Genomic DNA, 14,896 nt, shown 5'->3' on the forward strand with positions numbered 1-14,896 from the left:
CTGAAACCCAATCGGCCCAGCACTGCAGACACTACAAAGTGGATCACTGTGTCTCTGGGGTCCTTTAACTTTGCGTCTTCCCTCTCTCCCAGCAGTCCTGCGTCCTCATGACCTCTGCTGCCTACGCTTCCCACCCTATGGCATTGCAGCCACCACGCCACAATGTTTGCTTAGTGATGCCTCACACATCACCATGTCCCCTGACGTAGGTCGTCCTCTTAGCTGAGGTAGGTCCTACGCTCAGGCCCATTTTTCAGATATGTTCTTTTAGTGCCGTGCAAAGGAAGCACGGGGAGAAAGCCTGAGCTGCTGCAATCTCTAATAAAGCTCTCGGCACTGATGGTCGAAGTTTTGGGAAGTATGGCCAAAAAAAAGAAAGGGTGAGAATGTAATTGTGAATAAGTATAGCCAGGAGAATATTTTAATTAAAAAAAAAAAAAACACAAATAAGACAACCTTTCTTCATCCTCGAGAAAGAGGTTAGTTTCCGGGCAAATAAAAGAGGTAAAATTTTATATAGAAGGTAGTAAGTAAGTACAGAGAAATTCATTGTCCCTAAAGGGGTTCAGGCAAAACATATTAATAAAATTGAGGGTGACAGGAATAATGATCAGTGGAGCCACATTTGAGTTTAACAACATTGATAATATTTCCAGGAAACCCCGGACAGTGGAGCTACACATAGGAAAGGAATGAAGTGTGGGAAGGTTCTGTGACAGCTAATTAATAAATCTAATAGATTGCGGAGTGGCTTGCCAGGAAATCAAGAGGTCTAATAAGGCTTATGTGTTATTTCTAGACTGTTCTTACCATGTTAAGTGATAAAGCCAACGATATTGGAAGGCTGTTCCCAGCCTCCAGGGATAAATCGTTCTTGCTGTAGGGCCTTTCCCATGTCCCTGGGCCTTTCAGGGTTCTCGGCTGATTTCCGACTGCTGGTGTCTGCATCTCTGTGTCTATGGCCTCTTTTTCCTGGAACTACAGAGCTGTGTACTGCTCACTTACTGTGGACTAGAAGTAGCAATGAATTAACACTCCCCTGCATGTCGGCAGAGCCCTCAACTAACGGCCCTTGGAAGTTGATGCAGAAATGCCTCGGCTCCTGGACCCTTAGGTAGCACAGCTCTGGGGTGGGGTGGGGGGTGTATTTTGCACCATTTCTTACGTTTTTCCTGCAGGATTCGGCACCAGCTCCTTATTGCGGCTGCGGACTTAGTGGCATACGTCTGACAGACTGCCTCCCTGCCCCTCAGCGTTGCCCAGCTTGATGCCCGGCATTCCCTGCGCTTCTTGAGCAAAGTCCTCATCACAGGGTCCACTTCTGGGGGGACCAAACTAAGACACTCCAGATCGTGCCCTAGGGCAGCCCTTTGAGTCCAGATGTAAGGAAAATACCCGGGGGCTAGATTCAGGTAAGTCAGTGTACTATTTCTTGTTTTTCAAATTAATCGAGAATTATCTCCCCCAGATGTACTTTCCTGCTCTTGGGCCACACCGAAGAGGATGGCGATTGGACAGAACGCATGCTTGTGAGGAAAAGCCCAGAAGAAGTCCTTCTTGAGCAAAGGGGAGCTCTACAGGACAGCCTGCAGCGCTCGCACACAGGGATGACAGCTAAAATGTCTAGTGAGTGGTGCAGCTTGGCCACGACCGATGGGAACAGACGCTGGCCTCTCGGCTGCAGGGCTGCCGGGCCTGCCCGAGTCACATCTCCAGGCCGGCTTGAGAGAACACTGGGTGAGGACGGGTTCCTTGGCTTTCTCCAAGGAGCTCAGATGGAGGCAGGTGTGATTCCGAGTCCCTCTCAGAGAGAGAAGTAAGGGGGGGAAGCATTTATTAATCATCTCAGGAGGAAGTGGGGGCTAAAGACCCAGGGGAGCCATGTTCGTAGGGATTTTGTGAGCTTACACGCCAACATATGATTATTTGTGTCCTCTCCTTACTGAAAATAAAAGCTGCAAACTGTTCCTCGTGTCCCTCTAGAGAACTGACCCTTCTCCACTGTGGGTACAGTCTGGGCAAGATGGAAAAGCAGAGGAGCTAACGGGGAGGTGAGCTAAGACAAGCCAATCAGGTTCTCTCCTAGGATTATGGTTCTGGAACAGAGTGAGGAAGGTGGGGGAGGTCCCATGTATGCAGTGAGGGTGCAGTTCATGCATGCAGCAGGGATTCTACACAGCGGGGCCAGCCGGGTCCCGCTGCCCGCACCCCCAGGGCTGCTAGGCTCCCGTTCATGCCACAGACCTTCCCCTTGGCTTTGGATACGTTTTCCAGAACTGATAACTTTTGCTTGCCATCAAGGAACTGAAACTAGTCTGTGTCCCACGTGCTAATCTTCAGCCGTGTCCTGTGGGGAAAGATCTCCGAGGGAGAGAGTGTGTGGCAGCAGCTGCTGAAACCGATCCAAAGGAAGCTGGGCCCTGGATCCTCAGCACCCAGGACCACTGCCTGGGAGGTTGGTGTGGGCCCGAGAGAGGTCGTCCATGTCCCGTGACAGAGGTCGCGGGCGTCCAGTGACAGAGGTCGTCCATGTCCCGTGACAGAGGTCATGGGAGTCCGGTGAGGGAGTCGTGGCCTCCGTCCGAGGGAGTCGCGGGTGCCACGTGAGGAGGTTGTCTGCAGTCAGCTCTTCGTTACTCGTGGCCTACAGTTCCATCCCTCGCTTCTCCATTGTCCCGTGGCTGGACTGGCTTATAAATGAGGCCCTGGTCCTTCTCACAGACAAAGCCCTGGTGGGGGAGGCAGTGGGGAAAGGACAGAGGCTCTCATCAGCCTTACTTCCCGTGAGCAATTCTGACAAGACAGGGAGCAGGTTGGCTTTGAAATCATGGGCTAAAATGAGACCCATGGAATATGCAGACTGCACTCATCATGCTATGCACATTTGCCACAAAATAATTATATGTATGTCTACTTGGGATCATGGGAACTATATTGTGAACTGGGTGCCTTATCTTTTTTTTGTATGTTTAATGCTTAGTTTCAGTAAGAAAGTCAAGAAATGAATTTGCTGTCAAAATTGCAATTGTTCTTTGCCGTGTTGGCCCTGGCCATCCACACGCCTTTCCTAGAAGCCATTTCTTCTATAGAATCTACCTCGGGCAATAATATCATTGGCGAAGTCAGTTTCTATGTCCAAAGGGGTAGCAATGGTTTCGATTCCTGACTTAAAGGCCGAGAGACCACCTGGAAAGAAACATAGAAGTTTAGATTCAAATATTAACGTTCAGCAGAAATAGGATGCGAGCATTTCCAGGATATGGGTCCTCCAGGCAGCTCTTCCAAAGCAGGCAGCCCCTGTCCCTCCCTCTCCTCCCTCCCCTCCTGAAAGGGTATGCTGCCTCCAGGATCCCTGGGAAAGGCTCAGATTTCCTCCTTTCTTCTCTCTTAAGACTTTGTTTTTCTTTCTACAAACGCCACATTTGATTCTTATGTAGTGCAGACCTAGGGGTATGAGATCTCCAGCAAATCTCCAGTTTGAGAATGCATATAGCATTCGCTCATTCATTCAACAATTCAATCCTTTGTTCAGGCACTCATTCATTCATCCAATAATAGTTTTTAAGCACCTACTCAGTGCGAGGTCACTAAGCATGGGATGCATAGTGTGCTAAGACATGGTCTTTCGTGGAGGTATTATGTGCTGTTTAATCCTGGAATTTTATCTTCCACAGTTATTCATTAAACACACAATTGTGCTCTTATTCTGATGTCTAGAGAAAAGACCGCTGGTCCTATTCTGCCTTTAATAAGGACACCTTGAAATAGAAAATACAGATTGTTCTAAATCAAGGAGGGAAATATGGAGGGAAAGAAGGCAACACCTGCCATGGATTATGTGAGGCCACTTAGGAGGGAGCGGTGATGGGTGGATGTGGAGGGGAGGAGGCAGGAAAGCCTGAGAATACAATCTGGTTTTCTGTCTGGGATGACTGGATATATTTTAGTGCCTTTTGCAGGGACAGAAAATGCAGATAAGGAAACATATTTGTAGTGGGAGGCTAGTGAGTTAATTCATTTTGAGGGTGGGGGGCAGGCAAACAGAGATCTCTATGGGGACATGTCATGGTACCTGCAGCCCTGATGGCATTCCGAGTAAAAATGTATTCAGACTATTCAGAAAGGGCCTGATGGTTTTGTGTATCGGAGGAAAAATCTATCAGAAGAGGGCAAGACATGGTCATTGGAACCATCTCAGTAATGCTCAAGGTATTGCTCAATGGCTCAACCACCAGAGAGAAATGCAGTAGGAACCTCACTGTCCAGCAGGAGCAGAAACGGGAGATAGGGAAAGATGACCACTCAAGGAGCTCAGTGTCCGGGAGTGCTCCTCCCAGACCCCCTGCTGGCCCACTGGGGACACTCCCAGGGAGACCCAGGGAGCATCCGGCCATCAGTTGCCCCACACGCTGTTGATTTAAACAAAGCACTAAAACACAGCCTACCTTTGAGGTGTTGAGTTGCACTCCACGTGGGGAATTGTTTCTGGATTGCCTTAATTCTGTCTGTTAAAATCTCAACAGCCTGCAAAAGGTGTTCTTTGCTGTCCCAGGTACCAACAGGATGATAAGTTTTTTTATCAAGCTGGAAAATTTGGATAATAATGTCAGCATCTGGGTGAAGCAACCCACTTTTCTGACGACCTTGATTTCTCCTGGCCTTGGCCCCTTTCCAGAATCAAATCTATCCTTCCCTTTATAAGGAAGAGTCATAGAAACCAAATAAGGTTTGGGAGGAATAAACAGGGCATAGTTTTGGTTAAGCATTCTACTATACATAAAGAGGGGAGAGAATAAAATTTTTTAAAAAGTTGTTTTAAAACAAATGGTCCCTATTGTCAGGATATTTGCAATAAATAATTATCCAGCTAATTCAGGAAAAAAATTGTCTGACTAGGAAGGCTAGAAGACTGGGGTGGGGGTGAGGGATTTACAGACAATTTTAAATAGAGCCTGGAAGCAGATATCAAATAATTTAGATTCCCTTGTTCCAATTTACCTAAGGAAAGACATAGGTTCAAGAAGGGCTTAAATTTAGACAGTATTGATCCACATGGATCAAATTCACTACTTTGTGAACCCCCCAAAAATTTTTCTCAATTTAAGTACATTGCACATTATTCCTTTCTGAACTATAGTTGTGAAGCTCATAAAAAGACTTTTGGGAAGATATCCAATAACTCATAAATCTTGAGTACAATTCCAAAGAAATCCCAGAACAAATTCTGCTGCAGCACTCGTAACCCAAACTCTGGATTGTGGAGCATGGAAACCACTACAAGTGGGTTTCCGGTTTGGGCTGAGCTTTTACGAGGAAGGATGGAGTGGGGCTGGTCTAGAATGTCCAGACTAGTACCTGCATCAAGCCGAATTTAAGTCCCGTGTGGTCCCAGCCATCACACAGGGCAGCTCCACCATGGCTTTCCCTGGAGATGATGGCTGCAATGAGCGCGGGGTCCAAGCAATGCTTCTGTCCAACTTCTTTGATCAGAATCTGGTAAGGCTTTATGGCTCTCAGATCCATCTCAGCAAACATTTCAGAACCATGGATCCCTACGTCCGTAAAAAGAAAATGTGTTTACTCCAGAGCAAACCTTTTTCTCAAGCTGTAATGTCAGCCACAGTCCACGCCTTGTCAAGCTTTCTAAACATTCTTTTGATCTCTGACTCCAAAACCAGACAGGTCCACAACTCCAGATGGATGCCAGTTCTGCTCTCTCTGTCTTTTTCCTGCTCCTCTCCTCTGCCCCATTGCTGCGTTGGGAAGACTCGTACTAGAAGTCAACCCACCTAAGTTTTAGCCCGGCTCTGCCACTCACTAGCTCTGTGCCAGGGAAACACCCTTCCTGGGCCTCAGTGTTCTGACCTGTAAATCAGAGGGATGGGATTGGGTGGGACATTTGTGGTTGCTCCCAGCTCTTGACACCCTGTAATAGTGATAACATCATGAAGAAGACTTTGGAACAGGATTTCAAAAGAGAAGACACACAAAGAGAAAGAAGTTGGCTTAAAACGCTCATGCTGTAGCATTAAGAAAAAACAATAATAAACAAAAAACAAAGCTAGAATGTAACATTTTTTAGGCAATAATTTCAACACATAGAAATAAACACATTTGGACAAGGATGGGAAAGAATGGGGAAAAAATTAAAGGAAGTGGTTCATTAATTTGGTCAGGATTCTGTTTTTTCCTTAATTTTTGATGTTGATATTATTGTTCTGATAATGATTATGCTTTTAAAGCAAAATAAGCTATTTCCTAGGAAAGAATCTGAAAATGATGAAAGGGAACAAGTCGAACCTTTGCTAGATGTTTCACTTACCGCATTTAATCAGTATGTCCATGTCGCAGGAGGCCCCAGGGGTTTCCATGGTCATGATGTCTCCGTAGCACCCATGGTACAGGCGAGGCGGGAGGGTTGGGTTCGCCAAGTGGATGAAGGGGTACAAGCCCCTAGAGGTGTCTGGGGGGCAGAGTGACAGTTCTCATGAAGGCTGGGAGAAGATAAAGCTTGAGCTGCTATGACAAGCATCACCAGACTAGAAACGAAGACTTGGTCTTCCCCAGGCCCCTTTTTGCCATTCTTGGCTCCTTAGATAAAAAGGAACAGAAGCATGCCCCGCTCTCCACTCTACTCCCACCTAAAAAAATATACAGCAGTTAATTATAAAACACTGGGTAAATATTTTGAAGATCAGCAGTCATAAACCCAAATATATTTGCTGCGATCTTGATTAAAGATCCCTTGAAAGAAATTTTATGACACTTAGGACTCAGATGCTTCTGAGGATGGAAATATCCAGATCAGCAATTTGCCTCTGTTTAGAAAGATAAGAAATAAGGGTACCACACCAACTTAAATTAAATATATTCTCATTTTGAGTCATATTGCTGTGAAGGTGAGTTACTAAGTCTAATAAATTTAGAAATAAAAATTTAATTTTAAATTTATTATTATTATTTTTTGTCATTATGAAGTAATTTTTTGCCCAAGTTACTTACTAAAGGGGAAAAAGAACTTTTCTGTAATATTGAAAAGTTTGTTCTAATAGTTCTAAGAACTGTTGACTGCTACCTTAAGACTACAAATATTTGTCATAAGAAATATATTTGCTAAGATGTTCATTGTAAAAAAAACTTGCTTTTTACTTAGTGTTATAAACCTTGTTTTTAAATAGGTGGCTTTTACTTACCCATATTGTTGTCCATGAACTTAACAGTAGAAAGAGATTACATACTCTCTTAGAATTAGGCACATAACCAAAAGAACTCTTCCTTATAAATATTTATTTTATGAGGAAAACAAAACAACTCTAAAAATTAATTTCTCCAAAAGGCGTGACTAAGAAAACAAAAGAAGAGATCAATCAAACAAATAAAAATAGAGGCATAGTCCATCCTCTCCCACCCACAAACAGGCGGAAAGGGAATTGTGAATGAACCAAGAAGTGAAACTATCATGTAGATGTGGGATACTATGAAAGCCTATCTAGATAATAAAAGTAGCAGAAACCAGCAAGTCTTTAAGCTTGTCCAAGACCTGTGGATTTCCATGTGATGCGAAGAGCAGGAGCCATTTCCTCAGCATTCTAGGCCTTCAGACTAGTATCTTGTGCCTAAAACCCACTTAGGAAATTTAGGTGACCAAATGAGTGGACATAGATTCAGATCATGACAAAGATCACATGGAAAACAGAGGCACGAGATAGAAAATACAAATTCATAGAGACAGATTAGGATACCAGTGGTCAGGGAGTAAGGGGAAGGGGATGTTTTTACTTAAGGGGTGCAGTTTCTTTTTGAGGTGATGAAAAATTGGGGTGATGGATTTTGATGATGGTAGCACAGTCCCACAAATGTGATTAATACCAATTAATTGTACACTTGAAAGTGGTTAAAATGGGAAGTTTTAATATGTATATATGTTACTACAATAAAAAGGTGTTGTTTTTTTAAATTGAGGAATGGGGGTTGGGAGCAAGGGGCAGACTGAAAACATATCTCCAGAATCTGACCATTTCTCACCATCTCTGCTACCACTGTGGTAGAAACCAGCATCATTGCTCGTCTGAACTATTGTACAGCCTCCTAATAGCTCCTGCTCCCACTCTTGCAGTCTGCCCTCCACCCAGCAGCCAGAGCGCTCCTGTGGAAACATGCCTGGGACCCTATTGGTTCTTTCTTACCTTCCAATGGCTTCCTTCTTGCTCAGAAAAAAAGCTAAGTCCATATCATAACCTCCAAGGCCCTACCTGTTCTGGCCCTCTGCTCTCTCTCCAGCCTCTCTTTCCCTTCCCTTTCTCTTCTCCAGCCTCAATGTTCTCCTTGCTAATCCTAGAACAGCAGGCAGTCTCCCTTAGCCTGGAGTGCTATCCTCTCAGATAATTCACCACCTTCAGGACTCTGTTCAAATATGACCTTATTGGCCAAAGATATGAAAAGACAGCTCACAGACAAAAAGTGAAAATAGTCTTCAAACATATAAAAAGGTGATCAACTACACTCAAAAGAAGAAAAGCCATATTCAGACAATACTGAGATATCATTTTTCATCTACTTAATTGCCAAAAGCTTGACAATATACCCTATGGGGAAGGCTGTGAGACCAGCACTCTACATTGCTGTAGAGGAGAGTTTTGTAACAGGCTATTCATCTCAACACTGTTTACAATAGCAAAAGACTGGAGGCAATGCAGATGACATTAACATGGAGACTGACAGAATACACTAAAGTATGTCCATGCAATGTAGTACTATGCAGGTGTGAAAAAGAAAAGAGGAAGATGCCCCTATACTCCTATGCAATTATCTCTTGGTGCAGAATGCTATCTATAGAATTCCTTTCCATAAGAAAGAGGAGAAAAGGTTTTTATGTATGTGAGCCTGTGAGTAATACAGAGATAAACAAAAAACTAATAAAAGTTGTTAGCTTGAGGGGAGGGTAAGAAGAGGTTAAAGGGGAGAAGGATAAAGCCTAGTGTTTTCTAAATGTACCTTATTTTATAGTTTTTGCTTGTGATCCATGTAAATGTTTATATAACTAAAAATAATTAAATCAAATAAAAAAAAGAATCTAAAAAATGAAAACAAATGAATAAGCTTAATTCTATACCAAAAAATAGGTTAAGGTTAATTAACCAAGTAGAAGAAAGTTATTTCATATGACTTTGAAATACGTTGCTATAAATGAACCACTAATGGAATACATTCTTTGGATGTAAAAAATCATAGGAAAATTTAAACTATATTCATTATCTCATTATTGTTTGGTAATACTGAGAATTTTGAAACCATTATAAATAAATAATAATGTTAACATTGGTAGGAACCAGGATGTTTAGCATAAGAGAACAGAAATACAAATGTAAAACCCAATTAAAATCCTTGTATTCTTAAATATTAATGTGAAATATCAGTATTAATGAAAGATTTTTTTCTCCTTTAAACACACATGTATTTTTTAGTTCTGTCCACTGAAAAGGTCTAGAAGAAATGACAAGCCTGTAACAGTGGCGCACCACTATCAACCAGACTGTGGTCTCTAAATGCCATTTCCATAAAAGCACCCAGGCTCCTCAAGCATGCCCCTGCTCTGGGGCGGGAAACAATGTTCAACATGAACCAGGAGCATCTTCTTGTGCCAGAGGTAGAACTTAGATGTTAAGAACACATACTAAAAAAATATACACGTGAAATATGTTGATGCTTTCGGATTTGTTTTAAAGTACTTCAACCAAAAAAATACAGGCAGGGGTAAGAGATAGATAAAATACAATTGGTAAAATGTTAAAAACTGTAGAAGCTGGGTGATGGGTGCATAAGAGTTTGTTCTATTCTTCCTCCATTTTGTATGTGAAAACTTTAAAAAAAAGTTAAAACCACCTTATCAGAGAGATTTTCTTCTCCATTCATCATGCCTCACTCCTTGCCCATTACCTAAAACATTGTTTTACTTATATTACTTATCCCTGATACACATTCCATGTTTCTCTTTCTTTCTTTCTTCCATCCATCCATCCTTCCTGTCTTTCTTTCCTTTTCTCTCTGTCTCTCCCTCCCTCCTTTCCCTCTTTCCTTCCTTCCTCTCCCTGTGTCCCTTTTCACTTGTTCCTCTCACTAGAACACAAAGTCCTTAATGGCAGGGCCACGGTGCTTTTCTCTGCTGTATCCTCCTCAACACCTAGACCAATGCCTTGCACAAAGCAGGCATGCAACAAATACTTGTTGAATGGATGGATGGATGGATGAGAGGGAATGGAATTTTCTCAATGATCTTGGTTAACTGTCCATATATCAAGAGTTTCAATATCCCTGTGCTGGGGAGGCAGTCTTTGCCATGCTCACAGTGTGGTCCGCAGATCACAGCATTGAAATGAGCTGAGATGTGTATTAAAAATGGATATCACCCTGCTCTTCATATCAGATCTTTTGAACCAGAATTTTTAGGGACAAGGCCCAAGAATCTGCATTTTAACCAGCATCCTCTGGTTACTTTTGAATATATTGAAGTTTCAGAAATACTGCATTAAGGGGAGTAGTATATGACTAAGAACCCTATATTACTTCTGCATCATAAACACACAGAACTTAAAAAATTATAGTCATCTTTGCTAGTAGAGTAGCTCATAATTGATCTACTGGTTTTATAACTCTTCTCCCACCAGCAATTAAAGAAGGAGTAAAAATTTTAAACTATATCCCCCTCCTTTGACCATAAGTAAATGGAAATTACCAATTTGGGCTAGCCTTATTTTTACAAATTTAGAATTTAACATTTTAGAAGGCTTCTCTTCTCAATCATCACTCCATTAATAAGAAGACAACCTGAATATTATTTTCAATGGCTCTTCATTTTTCTCAAGATGAAGTTTCCAATTTTTCTTATTCAAGGTCCTCTGCCATCTCCCCAGACTACTTCTCCTGTCATGTTCAGCTGCTTACTCCGCACCAAACATTTTTCATGCATTTCTGCCTCTGAGCCTGCACTAAAGTCACATCTTCCATTCAGCAGTCTCTTTCCATCACTTATTAAAATACCCAGAATTCTTCAACTGTCACTAGAAGTGATCCCCTACTCCTGAACTCCTATCAGACTCGTGTTTTTCCCTACCATTTGTTTAACTCATTTATTGTCTGGCAATGAAATTTTTCTCTTCAGGTGCCTTGATTCCCAATGTTCCAATACCGCTTGATAAGATGAGAAGCCTAGTAGGTCTATTGTCAGACAGAAAGTAAGCAGATCAATACATAATTGATTATTTAAAACTCTTATTGATTTTACCTCCCCTGATGGCAAGTAGCATACACTCTTAGATACAGAAATTAAGCAATTGCTTAATGGCCAGGCTGGTTAGGAGGAAAGCCCACTCTCCATGTAATCATTCTTTTTCTGATTATGACTGTGCCGAGTACTTTTGTGGACACCCTGCTAACAATATTACACGTCAATTGATGACTTACCAATGAGGGCAAAAAGTCCCAAAAATGTGGCAGCTGACAGCATGGTGCTGACTTTTACCCCACAGGACCTGTTTTAATTAGAAATAGAAATTGGTTAACTTGAAAGTTTCCTAAGGAGAAAGTTTCTTTGGTTAAATAAAAAGTTTAGAGTTATTTTCAGTTCAATTTCCACTTTTCAGTTCCAAGATATTCTCACAGACTCAGTATTTTGGCCTATTAGATCACCCCCTTCCCAAAGCATAAACTCCCATCATTTTAATTCAATTTCATGTTACCGTGAGTCCAGGCACATCTTACGTATGTGACCACACACAAACACTCCCACCCTATGTCCAAGCTTGGTCCACACCATTATTTGATCATTGTTCTTACACTATAGTCTCCTTGGAAAGAAAATCAAGAGAAACTGTGGGCACTGCTGAACAGGGCACCAGAGAACATAACTTGGAAGAGGTTCGCTGTGTTTTATTTCTTCCTCAATTGACTCTCTTCTTGGTTTCATTCAAAAGGCAGCTGATAGATCTCACCAGTGACAAGAAAGCCAGCACTAACCTGGTTTGTGACCTAACAGAGAGAAAATCTCCCCTCTTGGCTTGAGAAGGTCTTCTGGACTCTGCAGCAACCGGCACGTCAGGCTGTTACGAGCGGTGGCCTTGCTCCTGTAACAGAGATGTAACAAGTCGAGAATCCAGTGGTCAGGAGAGCACTGTGCACCTGGCTTCCATCCGGGCCACCCTCGGCGTGGCTCTACCCTGTGGAGGAGGCTTTAGACGCCCGCAGGTAGACTCACCTGCCCCTGCTGACCTCCATCCTTACCACGCACCACTGGAGGGGTTTATATAAGCTCTAAACCCTCTCTTTAAACCATTGACCTCATTGGCCTGATTATGATAGTACTTTAAATTTAGGTGGTCCCTTTAATAAAAGGATTTCAAAGCACTAATTAACCACCATTAATTAATTAGTCTAATGAACCCCCTGGTTGCACTGGAGGCATATATTTGCTAGATTGTTTCTGGATTTCTAAAATTGTACGAGGCAAACAACTTCTAAATTTGAGAACAAGATACAGATAATTAGCCCCAATAAGGCAAAACAAACAGGAAGTACCAGCAGCTCTCTTTCCTGGATCGATTGTTCGTCTAAAATGTTGAATCTCCAGCTTGTTGTTCCCCATTCTAATGTCACATGATCCCTATACCAACATGTCATGTGAGCTCAGAACCCCCGCTACATGATCTCAGTAAATGAATTTCGTTCCTTGCTCCAGTTCTACCTCTGACAAACAGTTGGGGAGAGCACTACCTGCTCTAGAGATCACTGCAAAGCCAGAGAGTAACAATGAGGGTGCTGGTTTCCCAAACTTTCTGAGGATATAGGAAAAAGGAATTGACCGGGGTGAAACTTTCTTCAGCTATGGAATTTCTTTCTTCATGCTTATGTCCAAAGGAAGAGATAAAGCCCGTCGTGCAGCCCTGGAGACAGGAGATGGATGGGGCATCCTTGGAATGGGTAAAGTACATTGCCCAGAGCAGAGAAGGGAAGGCTGGCTTGAGTCCTTCCACAGAGTAACAAGTTTCTGAATCTGCACAGTTTCTGCACATCCACCAGTAAAGGGAGAGGGGGGAAGCTGAGCAGGAGGCAGGAAGACACTGGGTCAAACAACTTTCGAGGCTCCCTCCTAGAAGAACATACCTTCATGAAGCTGATGGCACCCCACTGCCTTGTAGGAAAGACTGCCCTTCCAGTAGAAGAGGAAGGGAAGAGGGGCAGGTGTCCAGAACCCCTGGGTGACTCCTACCTTGACTATGAGGAAGATGACTCCCAGGGTGCCTGTCCCCCAGCCCCCCATCAACCCTCTCTTTAATAGGGCTTTTACTTGGGTCTCCCTGTTCCGAGACAGCCCTGGGGCCCGTGGGCTGTCACCAGTGATGGTGGCATCATCAGGCCGAACTGCTGGGTGCATGAGGCCAGGCCTGTGAGGCTTCCAGGCGAGGTACAGTGAGACGACTCAAGAGGAGGAGGAGGAGAGAGGGTGGGGAGAGAATTAAAAGGGTGGGGTGGAGCCGAAGCTGTCCTAGGATACGCCTGCAGAATAAGAGTGACAAGGAAACATTTCGGTCCTGTGGACTGTGAAGTATTTACCGCCAGGCAGTCAGCTGCCCCTAAGGTAGCCAAGGAGCATGCCTCTGGTGGCCTCTGCCAAGTCATAACACATTTCGGGGTGCCGGCCTTAGGAGTGGGGTCTCCAGTCCTCCTAACATGCCAGTGGCCTCAGCAAAAGGCCTCGAGCCCAGACGTAAGCACGCGCCCCCCGCAAATAACTTTGCTTTGGTCGATCTTGCCAAAAGCCCGGTGGCAGGCAGCGTCCTGGCCTGGAAGGTCAATCTCGGACCTGCCAGAAGCCAGCTAGGCACAGCGGGCCCGTCATCCAGGTGCCACGCCCCCATCTGAAGAGTGAAAAGGCTGGATGACAACAGACCCTCCCCTTGCTCCAAAAGTCAACCGGCGTGGGGGTCAGGCCCGCCCTGGGGACCCAGAGGAGGGGAGGATACGAGTTCGAGGAGAGGCTCAGGCCCCACTCACTACCGCAGAGCCCCTGCCCTGAGCCAGCCCTGGGTCTCCCCTGCAAGGGTGCCTCCTGGGCTCCTCACCCCAGCCCCCTGCCCGCCCCCTCCTCCCTGTCTCTGCAGTCCTAGTCTGGGGTGCCAGAGCCTGGGCTGCCGCTGCCTCTCTCAGGAGGGGCAGCCCAGGAGGGCGAGCATGGGCCACTGATTGAACCTCTCTAAGCCTGTTTTCCTCATCCATAAAATGGAGACGCTAATAATGCCCCATGGCTTTGCTTGGGAGATAAAATAAATTATATATATGAAAACATATTATAAGCTGACAGCTTCATACCAATGCCGGTTGTTAGGTCCAGATGGCTTAGCTTCTTGTTGATATATCTGTTTGTGGATGCAGGGGACATCTGGGGAAACGATGGAGGCTGACAAAGGACAGGAGGAAGGAGGAGAAGTGTAAACCTCCCTTCAGCTGGGGAGGAAATAGGACGGGACACCCAGGGGATGGACAGATGAGTAAAAGACTAAAGATAAAAAATAAATAAATAAAAAGGGGGAATAAAGAGTAAACAACTGCGTAAATTGAAATACTATTGGTCAATGAGAAGGAGAGGTCAGGAGTACGGTTATGTATGAGTTTTTTCTTTTTTTTTCCTGAAGCGATGCAAATGCTCTAAAAATGATCATGGTGATGAATACACAACTGTGTGATGATATTGTGAGCCACTGATTGTATACTTTGGATGGACTGTATGGTGCATGACAGTATCTCAATAAAAATATTTTTTGAAAAAGAAAGCAGTGAGGTAGAAAGGTGGTTCAGTGGTAGAGTTCTTGCCTTCTAGGTGGGAAATCTGGGTACAATTCCCAGA

At 44.0% G+C, this 14,896-nt stretch overlaps 1 protein-coding gene and 1 long non-coding RNA gene across 3 annotated transcripts; one reads left to right on the forward strand and one right to left on the reverse strand.

Moving 5' to 3' along the window:
* Positions 1–1,166: 1,166 nt before the first annotated feature.
* Positions 1,167–1,967, forward strand: LOC143661476 (uncharacterized). Its single transcript, XR_013164620.1, has 2 exons — positions 1,167–1,382; positions 1,469–1,967. It is a non-coding gene; the product is annotated as an uncharacterized LOC143661476 (long non-coding RNA).
* Positions 1,968–2,953: 986 nt separating this feature from the next.
* On the reverse strand, positions 2,954–12,010 carry LYG2 (lysozyme g2). Of its 2 annotated transcripts, none has more exons than XM_077135074.1 (6): positions 11,833–12,010; positions 11,461–11,528; positions 6,323–6,463; positions 5,356–5,552; positions 4,446–4,584; positions 2,954–3,186 (listed from the first exon to the last, which is right to left on the reverse strand). In XM_077135074.1, the coding sequence occupies exons 2-6, from the start codon at positions 11,501–11,503 to the stop codon at positions 3,068–3,070; spliced, it is 639 nt and encodes a 212-aa protein (XP_076991189.1). In that variant the 5' UTR covers positions 11,504–11,528; positions 11,833–12,010; the 3' UTR covers positions 2,954–3,067. The 2 variants fall into 2 exon arrangements, with proteins under 2 accessions (XP_076991189.1, XP_076991188.1); XM_077135073.1 differs by lacking the exon at positions 11,833–12,010 and adding an exon at positions 11,736–11,771.
* Between the last annotated feature and the right edge of the window lie 2,886 nt (positions 12,011–14,896).

This window comes from Tamandua tetradactyla, chromosome 17 (assembly GCF_023851605.1).
Source record: "Tamandua tetradactyla isolate mTamTet1 chromosome 17, mTamTet1.pri, whole genome shotgun sequence".
Taxonomy (NCBI): domain Eukaryota; kingdom Metazoa; phylum Chordata; class Mammalia; order Pilosa; family Myrmecophagidae; genus Tamandua; species Tamandua tetradactyla.

Excerpts from the sequence above, each read along its gene's own strand:
- LYG2 (XM_077135073.1), bottom strand. Across the intron at positions 5,553-6,322 it reads GGACATACTGATTAAATGCG|GGATCCATGGTTCTGAAATG; the intron begins GTAAGTGAAACA and ends TTACGGACGTAG. Across the intron at positions 4,585-5,355 it reads TTAAATTCGGCTTGATGCAG|CTTGATAAAAAAACTTATCA; the intron begins GTACTAGTCTGG and ends CAAATTTTCCAG.